This window comes from Pocillopora verrucosa, chromosome 3 (genome assembly GCF_036669915.1).
Source record: "Pocillopora verrucosa isolate sample1 chromosome 3, ASM3666991v2, whole genome shotgun sequence".
In the NCBI taxonomy this organism is placed as follows: domain Eukaryota; kingdom Metazoa; phylum Cnidaria; class Anthozoa; order Scleractinia; family Pocilloporidae; genus Pocillopora; species Pocillopora verrucosa.
Genome location: NC_089314.1, coordinates 21,756,593 through 21,770,420, shown reverse-complemented (window position 1 = coordinate 21,770,420; position 13,828 = coordinate 21,756,593). Strand labels below are relative to the sequence as shown.

The following is a 13,828-nucleotide window of genomic DNA, read 5'->3' as shown; positions in this document are numbered from 1 at the left end:
ACGCCTAGACAGAAAAAGTCTACAAGGTTTTCTGAAGATACATCCGTACACTTAAGTTACATCGGGAAAGATAGAGTTTTCTTTGCAGGATCTTGTATGTGATCGTCCGGTACAGTAGCAATACTGCAAACCATACAGACAACATTATGTTTGAAGTTGATTAGAAAACTCTATCAAAAGGTGCCTTGCACTTCCGGTTCTATTTCATTAATTATTTCTTCCATAGTTGGTCTGGCTTGAGGGTCTGTTTCCAGACATCCTCGGATAAGAGCTCGAAGTACATTGTTTGCCAACATTGCTACTTGTTGTTCTCGTCTTTCAGGATCTGGTAATTCACGGATGGACATCTCACAAAGAAGTACACCAAAACTGTAGACATTAACCTGACCACAGAAAATGAAGAAATAAATGACAGCACAGAGAGATGCAACATCGTGCATGCTTTTAAGGCTATTGTGGGAAAATTCCTAGAATAGGCGGAATATAAAGAAAGTAACTCTTGCTGCATGGGAATCTCATTAAACCAACGCTTTTAACGGCGAATGCAGTAACAGAGATGATTCGTTTTTAACCTTTTCCCAAGAGATCCCCTCCTGCACTTTGAGGTGAGGGAGGAAACAACATTCAAGCATTGTTTCCTCTCTCACTTTAAAGTTTTTGAGCTTCTAATAAGGTTAAAAAGACTCAGGCCAGTAACCGTACTGTTATCTATATTTCACAGCGAAGGCACTTGCCCATTATCGAACAAACTATGAATTAGTGAGACAACTCTTACTTTTCAGATTCTTACTTTTGCAAAATGTCTTTTACATATAAGAGCACCATTCTATATGAGGAAAGCAATTTTTTCGACTGGTGGTTCCACTTTGGAAAGATTTAGTTCCAAAACTGAGGTAATAAAGGCGACCATCGTAAAGAAGAGAACTAGCCGGGAAAAAAATGCCCAGTTACAGAGAAAGGAGGCTTTTATATTACTTTCCATCAAAATGTTACGATGTCTAAAGGTATAGCACATAAAATAAATTGGAATAAAAAAGTACGAATAATCTCATCGAGTCAAAAAAGTGAATTAAGATCATCAATCTGAGCAAACCTGGACTGTTTGGTTTGTAGCGTGTGCTTCAGGTGCACTGTAGATTAAAGCCCCAGGTGCAACTTTCATGGTCTGTTTCTTGACGTTAGCAGTGCCATAATCTGACATTTAAGCTCGCCATTGAGTACCTTGTCATTTACACTGCTGATGTCACGGTGAAGAATAGGGATGGGGTGTTTTTGATGGAGGTAGTTTAGTCGTCGAGCCACATCCAGAGCAATAACGGGGATTTCTGTCTGTGAAAGAAATCTTTCCTGTAACAGTGCTCGCAAGCTTATTTCCATGACCTCTGTAAGAAACAAAGGTGTTTGTATGTCTTAAGTAACTTCGACTCTATATTTAAACAGAATTTTCTCTTGGCATGTTGGTCAGTCATAAGGCAAACGAAACAAGTAATGTTTTATTACTTAATTTTATTATTGAGTCACACAGCTTATACAAACATATTATCAGTGAGTGGTTTGAGACAAGGTGAAACATTTGGTCGTGTAGTCTGATCGTCCGGGCGAGAGTAGTCCTGAAAATGGTGTAAGTTTTTATAAACTGTGGTGCTGCGTCGCTGAGGGATATCACAAGGTAATTTGGTTTGATCAACTACGTTGATAATGTAAATTAGCCACCGTAAAGAGTTCCTAAAGCTGACTTTTCGAGCGTCAGCCCTTCGTCAGATAAAATCAAATATTCTGATACATGGTACCTCCACCAACGCAACACCTCAGTTCTTTTTTTCAGAAACTTACCCTTTCTAGTCCTGAAAAGGACTGTTGTCTGTACAAGTGACTGCTGTTTCGACAAACTGGGCGCAAGTCATCAAAGGAGTTTTCCACTAAGGTTGCTGTATTCACTGTCACAACGAGCAATCCTTTTCAGTACTACTCACACCTAGACGATCAGACCGCACGATCAACAAACACATCTCTAAAATATTTATAACAGATAAAGCCTGTCTCAGCTGATAAATTAATTTCTAAATTAAACTAATTATATAAAATAAGAGTAGGACCACCTTCTATCATGTGAACTGCGGTGTTATGCAAGGATTTTCAGCCCTGAGAAAAGCGGTAACAGCACACGTGAAAAAATACCATATTGTTTCACGTGTGTTTGATAGAGCCAATCAGCTGCTGACAATTCACTCGCCTTTCGCACCACTCGGTCAGGTTGATGAATGAACGGTGAAGCCTTCGCCATTCTCAATCCAAGGTCGTTTGTCGGAATGATTTTTTCGGATTATGGCTGCTAAAACACTGAAAAGTCCGTATTGCTTACAGACAGTGACGTTCAAACTTTTCTAGAAGACAATGTCCGGAAAGAAAAACCGATAGTTACGTATTCAGTGGCTTTAATAATGGCATTTCTCACTGCTGACAACGAAAATCGACAACTGGAAGATTTGTAACAGGCCGATTTTGGCCGTGTACCTGAAAGATTTCTTCTGTCGGTAAGGACTAAGTCGAAAACTGAGAATTTTGTAAGTTGAAAATTACGCCCATGGTTTGGTTTTTCAACGCATTTTTTCATCTTGAGCCTTAACGCTAATGCACTTCACAATTTTTATTCGGCTATTGTCGATCCCTTTATTTTCATTTATCAATAAAGTCGACTTTTGTTGTCAGTAAAGGGCTGTTGTGTTTATATGATAAACAAAATAATACATGGTTGCTTGGAGATGTAAAATTCCTCTTCTTGTGTTCAACTCGAAGAGAAATTCCATATCTATGCGCGCCCATGTATTATTCTCTATGTATCACTTATGAGAAAAAGATAAGAACCCTTCAGGAAGGAAGCCTTACGACAGCGCAGAGCTGAAAGAAAGATAATCGAAATTCGTCATTTACAATGTTGAAAAACTACGTAATCATATCCGTACTCATCACTTGAGGAAGACTGGCAGTATGCGGTTGCGATCCACACCAGAAGTTACTACTTTGTGACACAAACCGTAAAAACTCGTTATCATTAGATAAACATATATAGGCATGCTATGCATGCGAGAGCATACCAAAGAGCGCAACAAAAACGACGCTGTTTGGTGCGAAATAAATACCCTAATGCGGCGATCTGATTGGTGCGAGATACATACGCTAAACTATCTGATTGGTGCGAGCAACATACCACTCTCTGTACGCTAACATAGATGTTATTTTTTTTAATAAAAAAAAATAAAAAACCCGCCATCATTAAATAAAAACCCGTTTTAAATGTTATTTTAATGTTATTTTAAATGTTAGTTTAAAGTTGAAAACAGGTCCATACGTATAAAAGGAAGTAAAAATGAACATCTTAGCCTAACTGATAGATTCTTTTACGCGGGTTCTTACTGCAAACCAACGTTTAGGAAACATAATTCAAAGTGAACCATATCTGCTAAATGACGGCAGTCACTACACTCTTACGCAACTCTATGATATCTTAAAACATTAACCTCCGTGATAACAAAACGATATCCTCTCTTTTCTTGATTATTGGATGGCTTTTCTTTTTACTATTTCTACATCCAAAGCTTTGATCCAAGAGTTGGCAAAGCGCAAACGTATTTTCGCATGGAATACGCATAAAGTTTGCGATCCAAATTCAAACAACAGAGAACCCGTTTGCACCATAAACCGCTTGCTTCCTCAAAGCAGCATCTATTAAGTAATGACATGTTGACAATAAGGTTTCTTTTCTATATCTATCAAAGAAAATTTATAATTGTTATCATATTTGCTCAATATCGTTACCAAATAATTCCACATAGACATAGCCCGAAAATAGTCTTCCTGCAAAATTATGAACCATTATAGATAAGACTAAATAAACGCAAGTCTCACGGCAACAAGATACGAGAGAACTTGCAAAGCCAGGCATATTTCGGACACATCGAATAAAAAGGCTATGACCTAACTGTCGGTTTCAACGCAACCTCTCCAGTTCACTTATGATCTCTGTCATGTCTGGTCTTTCCCTGGGATTTGTCTTCAGACATCGACGCACGAGTTCTCGCAGGCCATGGTCTCTTACCATATTTACTTGCGCTAGGCGCTTTTGTGGGTCTGGAAACTGCTTAGAGGAGCACATTTCACACAGGAGAACACCGAAACTGTAGACATCAATCTTAAAAAAAAAAACAGCAACAAAAAAATTAAACTAAAATTAATTATCATTCGGGTCTCGGGAATAATTTAAATATTATTGAATCTGGAATACTTTCCCTCCCCTTTAGACGAATACCAGGCACGATCAAGAGAGTTCGTGGAAGCGACTTGCTGTCGTTCACGGTACAATGCTGTGCGTTTGTGTTTTATAATCGCCCTTCAAGGTTGTTCAAATTATTGATCTTTGTTCTAGATGCTCGGCTAGGTCTTTGATTAGTGTAACGAGATTTTTAGTACCTATTTCTTGTACTTGGCGAAGTTCTTAAGACTGAACTGATGTAAAGGGTTTGACTATAATTGGCAATCTTTACGGCCTTGTTATTATCGCTTGTCAAAGGGAACTGCATGCTTATTCTGCCGAGTGATAGCATCACTCGGCAGTATTATAGAGTGATTAACCATGCAAAAATAGACAGATGGACGAAATTAAAAAAGGTCTGCGCATTTAAAGAATATTTCTTCCCTTGGTTTTAACAAAAAGGTAACTTGTTTTTTTCTAAATCATTGAAAGTAATCTTTTTGTCACGTTTACAAAATGTAAATGCGAGCTAAAAGAGCTAAATTATCATTCCACCTGTATGATAAACAATCCATCATATCATTCCATTTAAATTACCACTCCAAAGTACTTTAACTACTTCATTTGAGAGCCTGAGACAACAAGACATCTTTTCCTTTCCAATTAAACAGGAAATATATTGTTGGTAAGCTGTTCAAGGAAATGTGTTCCCGCGTTAACGACTTTACGAATTATTTTATCAAGTGTCTCATCAACTTTCTCTTTTATCACTCTTACCGCTTTAAATAGTGTCGAAAACTATTGCTATGTAACTCAGTAACTTATCCATACGACAAGGGCAATAGTGGTTGCATGTAAGTTACGCAATAAGGCGAATAGGTGCATTATATATCTCCTAACCTTCGCCGTCTGATTCGAAGATTTATTTACTTCGGGAGCGCTGTAGGCAAAACAGCCAGGACCAATTGACATCTTCTGTTCCTTGAATTTGGCGGCGCCGTAATCAGAAACTTTCCCTCGCCATCGATTTCCTTGTCGCCATAGCAACACATTGCCACTGCTGATGTCACGGTGGATAATCGGAGAAGGTTTCTTTTGGTGAAGGTAATTTAAAGCTTGAGCCACATCCAGAGCAATAACAGATATTTCGGCCTTGGAAAGAGGTCGCTGCTCTAACAGTTGCCTCAAACTTGTTTCCATGAGCTCCGTGACGTAGAGGGGAATTCCCTCGTCATTAGTTGCTCCGATAAACTGCAGTAAGCAAGGATGGCGGCATCTTGAGGCGATGTCAATCTCTCGCCAGAACACACTCTGGTTATGAGGAGAAACGATGGTTTCGTGCATTTGTTTGACAGCGACGGAGCACCCACAATACCTGCCTTCAAACACCTCTGCCCAGCCTCCAGCTCCAAGAGTGATATCCGATATTTGAATCTCATCTCGAGGGATAATCCAGTCGTAGAACTGTGACTCCAATTTATCCTCCAGATTCGCAACTTGTTGCCTTAAATTAGCACTTTCCCCTTCTCTCTCTGCAAGTTGTCGTTGAGCATTCCTCCATCGGTCTTCCATCTCCGTGACCTGTCTCTGCAAATTTTCCCTTTCCCGTAACTGCTGCTGTAACTCGCCAAGATGTGTTCGTAAATTTTCTTCTCGTTCTTCTTTCTCTCTGCACTCCAGCTCCTTTCTACTCAACTTTCTTTGAATGTTTGATACTCGTTGGGTTCTTTCAATAAGCTGATCACGAAACCATGTTTCTATCGTTTCAGTTTTCTTTATTTTTTCTTTCCACCTTTGCTCTCGTTCTTCTTTCTCAGCCAACTGTTTCTGCAAGTTCTCTATTTGCTGGTTTTTATCTTTGAGCCGTATATTAAACGTAGTTTCTTCCTCTTTCAGTCGTCGTTCCATCTCTTTAAGCTGCACCTGGAAAATTTCCTCTCGTTCTTCTTCCTGTCTCAACTGTTGTCCCATCTCCCTCAGTTTTTCTTGAATGTCTTCTATATACTGATCTCTTCCTTGCAGCTGTTTATGTAGGTACCTTTCTTTCGACTCTTTCTTCGTCATTTCGTTTTGCAATTGTTGCTCCATCTCTTTTAGATCTCTTTGTAATAGTTCTTCTCTTTTGTCTTTCTCTCTCAGCTGCCGTTCCAGTTTCCGCAGTTGTATCTGAAGGTTTTCTATTTGCTGATCCCTTTCTTCGAGCTGTTGATGCAACTCATTTTCTCTTGCCTCATTCACCATCATTTTATTTTTTAACTCGCGCTTCACCTCATTCAAGTCTGTTCGTAAGATTTCTACTCGTTCCTCTCTTTCTAAACACTGTTGATTCGTCTCCCTTAGTTGCTTCTGAAGAGTAATCACTCGCCGGTCCCCTTCCTCGAGCTGTCGGATTAACGCAGTTACTGTCGATTCTATTTCCGATTGACTTCTTATCCTCTGCTCCATTTTTCTCAAGTCTGTTCGAAACATTTCTTCTCGTACCTCTTCCTGTCTAGGCTCCTTTTCTTGGTTCGTTTTCTCTTTTCTTCTTTTGGATGTGTTCGGCTGATTTTCTACTAGTCTTATTTCCGCCGACTGCACAACTGAATAGATTCCTTGATGCTCTAAAAGAGAGTCGGTTTTATTCAAAATTTATAGAAAGTTTTAAACACTATAGGCGACGATTAAAGTATTCAAGTCAGTAATAATGGAAGAGGTTCTTCCAAAAAAATCATTTATTATCATTTATTATCTATTACCATGGGAGGTGGGGAGGATTTGGCGGGGGACTACTTAGCATCGACTGTCTATTAACTGCTGGCAATGAAGGGGGATCATAAGAATATCACATAGCCAGTTATGGGGTAAATTTTATCGCGACACAATCAAACTCTTCTTCCCCCCTCCCCCATCCCCCCCACCGGCGATAGATAATGACTAATAGCTTGGTGGCCTGGCTCTTTTGGTATTCCATGATCTCAAGCAAGTTCAACCTCCCCATACCGTTAATACTGGAAGGGATCGTATTAGCAAAAACTCATGGAAGATTGATAAGTTGAATCATCTGATGGTTCCTTGGTCTATTACGTAATTATGGAAGTGCCTCCCACGTTTGATAAAAATACTCTCAGCAATTTTATAAGACTTTTGGCGTTTCGAGGGTGGCCTTTTCTTCAAACTGACCAGATTTCTTTGGTGACTGACTTTGGTAAATTTCTGTAAACAACATCTGTAATAAGTTCCCTTCCCTTGCATTTTTTGATTGAGTAGATTACTGGGTTGAAACCTCCTTGATATTTTGTTTTCTTAGAGTTTTCAAACTTGAAATAAACTCCTCGTTTATCTGATTGATTAGACGTGGCATTTATTCGAGGGTGGTGTTCATTGGTCAATTTGCTTCCAATCGCGGGAGAGTTTAAATCAAGTAAATAAGGTATGTAAAAAATAGCTGGAAATTGAGTTACTTGAAGTGCACATTAAATAGGTCTTTTCATTTAATCCAGGAAAGAAGTACAACCTAACCATAAACATAGTGTTCATGGTCTACAAAAAGAATGTACAGCCGCCGAAAAAAACTGATTCACCAAGTTTTTCATCGAGTCCCATAGATCATCACTCGTTAAACAATTTGTGGCATATTGTGCTTACCTGATGACTTTGTATCAGGGTGTGTTTCAATTTCCTCAATTTGCTCTTCATTCCTTAACAACTTCTTAGCATTTCCTTTTCCAGTTTCAGCTGTAACAGCCCTCTCATCCTGAGGGGAAAAAACCAAACCATAACTCAAACCGTTCGGTACAAAAGTATCACAGAGACTATTTCATTTGTGAATAAATAAAGCTGTTTCACATGTCTTGATTGCCAAAGGGAATGGCGAGTATAAATGAAAAAAATTTGAAGGGGATGGGTAAGAGGGAAAAGTGCTGATACCTGATGGCTGGGAATACCCGCATGAGCCATTCAATGGCAATCTGATTATACTTAGAAGAACTAAAACACTGAATGAAAATTTTATGCCAGAATATTATTTTTTCCCTGAAGATTTATGCCAACTAATTACCTTCAAGGGTAAACTCACATAGGATACTTGAGAAGAATCGTTGTCTGTTTTTAGCCGACAAATTCATTCACACAAATTTCACCTCCAATAGTTTAACCCTTAAACCCCTAAGAGTGATTGGCATGTAATTTCTCCTTACAACATCACCCCTGGATAAAACATTAAGGTCGTGTGAAAGACATTAATTGAAATGATCAACAACTAAAGACGCTCTCGATTGTTCAACAAATTTTCCTTTTCGGAACCGTAAGAAATGTAGAGAGAAAGTATGTAAAATATGCAAACTGATGTTCGGTTGTCAAGGGTTAATAAAACAGAACAAACAAAGTTAAATGTAATGTATCTTACCAGAGGCAGGCCTATCTCTATAGATCCCTCTTTGCTCTTTTGTAGTTTAGTTTCTCTGGATGGAACATCCACGACAAGAGTCACGATGTTTTGACCAGTCTGTACTGATGCTTTGTCAGCTCTCTTTTGGGGTATATGAAGTGGATCATGCCTCCTTGTAACAGACTGTAGGTGTATTTTATAAGCTTGGAATTCCCTTGGTTCTGGATAGTCAGGTTCTTCTGCATCTAAGTGTAAAGGCTTTAGCCTGTCCAGTCCAACAAAAATACCAGTTGGTGATGCCCAAGAGAAAGACGGTTTTGCTGAATGACTGCCGACAGAATTTCCCTTTGCATGGTTGCTCTGGATAAGGGTCAAAAAGCAGATTGTGGCAGTTACAAAACTGGAATTGTTTGCGCAGTTGATACGATCAAGAAAATAAGTGAATCATTAAGTATTCCGATGGAAAACGTCAGGGGAATACGGGATATTGCAGATTACATTGATGAATATTTAAAAATCAACGTGCAGTTTCTATTTGCAGATCTTAACTGATTAAGGAGGCCCTCATCAATAAAAATCTGCCACGAAGAAACTGAGAATATTCGATTGTTTCGACCGAAAACAGTTTTAAAAAACCCAAATCAGCGGTAATTAATAACAACGATTTTAATATCAATGATCAAAAATGAATGAATTTGCTGCATGATAATAAATTTTGATCGTCCTTAACAACTTCCGGTTCCTGTAATTGTCCAGTCTGAGTTTTTGTTAACATGAAATGGAAGGTGGTGAAAATGATCGAAAAGGTACAAACTAGGGGCATATGAGAGTGATATCGCCGGTACAGGGACAAGAGACTACACAGTGTTTTCGGAGATACGATGTTAAAGCAAAAATTTAAGTGGACGATTGTTATCCACACTCTCCGGTTTGATCTCTTTGATGCGGTCTCGCTCTCACTGATCCAATCAAATATGATACTAACTGTATTTTACTTTGATGTTCAAATTGCTTAGGATTAACCTGACTTATCACTAAAACGAAACATAAACCACTGAAGTTCTGTTTCTTTAAGATAATAAGCAGATACGGTACAACGCATAAAATTGCTCAAATTCTAGTACTGATTTGATGCTGAGACCGTGATGGAAATGGGATATTGATAAATTGGCCAATAAGCAAAGATGGCACAGTAATCTTTTCTGCTCGGGGAAAGATGTTTGAAATCTGATACTTAGGTAGTTTTCCCCCGCATGAACGGGCTGTCTGCCTACTTCTGTAGTTGTCATACGGATACAAATATCTTCCAAATTGTAAATTCCTAGTTCCTCAAAGTTCCTCTTATGATCTAAGAGCTACTTACACTCTTCAGTTCCAAACCGAAAAAGGTTCCAGTTTCAGACGGCAATTCACCCTTGTACTTCACGATAGCACTCATAAACTCGTCATTTAAACTCCATGGGCATTCTTTAACGGAGACAAGCACTTCCGTTCCCGGCTGAAGACGTCGGCCAAATACAACCATTCCTTGCTGACTAAGTACTTGATACCTTGATTCAGGTGAGGAACAAGGCAAAAGTAAATTAGCATCTTCGTTTGAGAGTCGGGTAAATGCTTCGTTGCTGGTGGAACGTACTATTACCCGCGTCTTATGCCCTCCTTGGTAAGCAGGGTAAACAGTGACAAATGATTTCACATTAAAATCGTATGAGCTTGATAAAGCTTGCAATAACTCTCCCTGAATCAGCTCCTGAAATGGATCAAAGCGGACGATGTAGTACTCAGAGTGTTTATCTCGGGGTTCCTCCTTCTGAACATTGTCAATTTCCATTCTGCAACTTGCAGAAATAATTTCTGATTAGTCTGGTCGTACGAGATGAAAGCGAAAGTAGCTTCTCTAAGGAAAGAGATTAAGGTTCTTCTTCAGTGCTTCCTACGTCGATGTTTCACTTAGTAAACCGCGTCGGGATGAGGAAGATAAGTAACTCATGAAAAGTCTCATTTACGACTTTTCTTAGAAAAACGACGGAGACTCTTATGTAACTTTCGTACTAAACAACTGCTAAGCATATACTGAGATAAGCGTATTAGCATGACAATTCGAAAGAGCTACGAAAAACAACTTTGACCTTTACGACACAATTATTGTTATTTAGTGAAGCGTTTTAACGGATATAAATTTACCTTTGATTAAACATTTTGCAACTGTGCTTGATATCAATTGACCTCAGCTGTGACTCTTGCTATGACTGCTACAATTGTCAACCATCCAAATGAACGAGTACAGTCATCTCAGCGAATAAGAAGGTTAACACTGATTTATGTTCGTGGTGTGTCCGCAACCACTTTGTGACTCATTGCCGTAAGAGATTTTCCGCCCAAGGATCGTAACAGAGAATGTACACAAAGTAACGCAGTCGTAAAAAAATGCTGCCCTTACGATGAATTGATAATTGCGTAAATCCAAGAGCCTTTATGGACTAACAGTGCTAGTATTGTTTTCGGGAGGTGCACATGTCCTTTAGCAAGCACAATTTCAAATAAATTTATTCGCTCCTGAAATAAAACAAGTTGTCTCCTGCCTAATCTTCTGGGTTAACTTTTGTATATTACTTCTTCTCAACGAAGATATTAAGCCAAGGCATGGCTGAAGGATCAAACTAAAGGGGCTCTAGGCATAGCATCAAAAATTGATTGATAAAAGATTACATTCACAAGACTAAATGGTGACTTTCATGACAGTCAGTAGAGGGTTCTCTGCGCATTCGTCATAAGTTATGATGAGGAAAAAAAGTCTTTAGTGATCAGTTTAAGACGTGTTATGTTTCTCGAGTTCTTTATATTTGTCTCCAGACCTGACACACTCAGCAAGTTCAACCCTCCTACAACTCTTTCATTTTATGTTTACTTATAGTATGAGCACTTTATTCCTTTTTCTATCGTGTCGTCACCTTTTCCAGAGCTTTTAAATCAAAATTTTTCAATAATGAATAATATTGGATATACGCTTTAGACAATAAATCGGCTACTTAACGTGACCAAAATTTATCCCGACGCAGAGGTTGATGACTTCCTAAACTGCTGAAGGATGAATTTCAACGCGGGGCTTTTAAACTCTCATGAGTGACCAAGACAGAATTTCTCCTCATAATATCAATACAATATAATGCAGACAAGCGATGAGAATAGACGTAAATATAAAACTGGGGATCATTAGTTGATTCAAGACTAGATTCCCCAAACTAACCTCATAAGAATTGTACGGCAGACAGTAAGGAGAATTACTATTGAGATCTTGGGAGTAAAAGGGTTAATCACAGCCCCAAAACTTGGGCTATGCAAGTCTGCTGTTGCTACAAAGTTCTCAATACCATCGATACATGCAAGGAATAATTTTCTGGACCTTAACTCGTGAGATATTTTTGACCCTTGGTTTCACCCCTAAGCACGAAACAGAAAACCCTTTCAAGTGAAGCGCCCCATTCCACGAGGAAAGAAGACTGTTTTCCAGTACCATTCTCGTAACAAAACGAGTAACATCTTTCTTCATTAGACAATTTAACTAAACATATGCCCTTCGCTTTCTTATTCTTTTCACTCACATAATGCTTGCGGCATTGCACATCATCCTCGAGGGAAGCAAAACGCTTGTCGCATCCTAACCTATACTAGCGGTTTTTCTATCTTACCGCTGAACTCTCATTGAAACGCAAATTGCGAAGCTCAGGAGTTCTGTTCCTCCTTTCTGAAAATGGAGTTCAGAAATTTATATCTAAAAGTTTACTCATCTGAGTACTCAGTTTTCTTTGCAACCCGCGGGCAACTCGTTTACATAAGAACCTTAGGAAAACGCATCTAAGTATAAGACCAAGAGTAGTACACAAAGGATAGAACAAAAAGAAAAAAATTTGCTGGTGGACAAATTAAAATTTATTGGACATTTTTTTAAAATTACCATAACATGTACGGATATATTACAATGTTATCAATGAATACTGACTCTTAATTCTCCTAATGACTCTTAACTAATGATTCACTTGCACCACCCTGTATCAGTTGGTGATGAGCGTATGTGATTGAACTGAAGTACCTAGACAAAAACAAGGTTTCGCGGTAGCGGTATCAGCTTTCAAACCACCAAAAATTGCAGATAGCTCAAATACAAATCAACGACTAAGTGTCAGCAAATTTTATCTTGATACTATGTGGGAGGGAACAAATCCAAGACTGGGACGAACCATTCTGAACCTGGTTATTGGTACTATTTTAAAATCAATCCAACAAAAAGACACGTAGAGTATTGCCTTGGGTCCAAACTGAATATGCTTACACAAAATTCCTGAATAAGTTCTTTCCCCTAAGGTTTTTTTTGTTTTCACTCATCGTGTTTTGCAGATTGAGACTCTGGGATTGCATGTCACAGCCTAATATAACTGCTCTGTAGCTGGATAGTTATCGCTTACATTTATGCACACGGAGAAATTATTTTACTCGGTGACAATCAAATGTTCTACGGTTATGATAAAAATTTATGCATTTCTTTATAAAGCCAACGCATACACTGCTCCTGACTGAGTATGAATGGACTCTTGGATAATTCAAAGAGTCGAGAACAACATCATTTGATGTTGACACTGTAAGATTTGTTTATATACTTTTCTAACAAAATACTTAACCCAGCTGTATGTGCGAATAAATGTTGTTGAATTTCGAAGTTTTTTTCTTAAGTCTTGCTTTCTCTTCATCCATAAACTTGACAATTTACAATGATAATGGTTTAAAAAAAATCATGCCCCGAAAAACTTACAACGTTTTATTGAACTCTTCCAGTGTACTGATAATCTCTGTCATGTCTGGTCTTTCAATGGGATCATACCGCACACATCGGCGGACGAGGTCTTGCAATAGCTGGTCTGTCATCTGAGCGATTTGACGTTCACGGTTTTGATAATCCGGGAATGACTGAATGCACATTTCACAGAGGAGAACACCGAAACTGTAGACATCAATCTAAAAAGCAGGACAAGAAAAGACAGTGAAATAAGATTGTTGTTTTCACAAGCTCTTTGCCGTTTGTGTAGACGGAGCAAACTTTGCCGTTTGTGTAGAATGAGCACACTTTACCGTTTGTGTAGACCCAGCACACTCTGCCGTTTGTGTAGACTGAGCATACTTTGCCGTTTGTGTAGACTGAGCACACTTTGCCGTTT

The 13,828-nt window shown here is 38.7% G+C and overlaps 2 protein-coding genes across 2 annotated transcripts in view; both read right to left on the bottom strand.

The window, feature by feature from the left end:
* Positions 1-173: 173 nt before the first annotated feature.
* LOC136279650 (nuclear receptor-binding protein-like) lies at positions 174-1,201 on the bottom strand. Its single transcript, XM_066163589.1, has 2 exons — positions 1,094-1,201; positions 174-383 (listed from the first exon to the last, which is right to left on the bottom strand). The coding sequence occupies exons 1-2, from the start codon at positions 1,199-1,201 to the stop codon at positions 174-176; spliced, it is 318 nt and encodes a 105-aa protein (XP_066019686.1).
* Positions 1,202-1,558: 357 nt separating this feature from the next.
* Positions 1,559-13,828, bottom strand: part of LOC131771119 (trichohyalin-like) — a 46,704-nt gene continuing 34,434 nt past the window's right edge. Inside the window, exons 7-13 of the mRNA XM_066163588.1 lie at positions 13,426-13,628; positions 12,656-12,708; positions 9,982-10,472; positions 8,637-8,978; positions 7,877-7,985; positions 5,150-6,852; positions 1,559-4,189 (exon numbers count right to left, since the gene is read on the bottom strand). Coding sequence (XP_066019685.1) covers positions 3,989-4,189; positions 5,150-6,852; positions 7,877-7,985; positions 8,637-8,978; positions 9,982-10,472; positions 12,656-12,708; positions 13,426-13,628 — 3,102 coding nt within the window. The 3' untranslated portion in view covers positions 1,559-3,988. The remainder of the gene's footprint in view (positions 4,190-5,149; positions 6,853-7,876; positions 7,986-8,636; positions 8,979-9,981; positions 10,473-12,655; positions 12,709-13,425; positions 13,629-13,828) is intronic.

What these genes read in the sequence shown, in the direction of transcription:
- LOC136279650 (XM_066163589.1), bottom strand. Translation starts at nt 1,201, where the DNA reads ATGTCAGATTATGGCACTGCTAACGTCAAGAAACAGACCATGAAAGTT. An exon ending in CTACAAACCAAACAGTCCAG is followed by an intron (nt 384 to 1,093) that starts GTTTGCTCAGAT and finishes TTCTGTGGTCAG; the next exon opens with GTTAATGTCTACAGTTTTGG.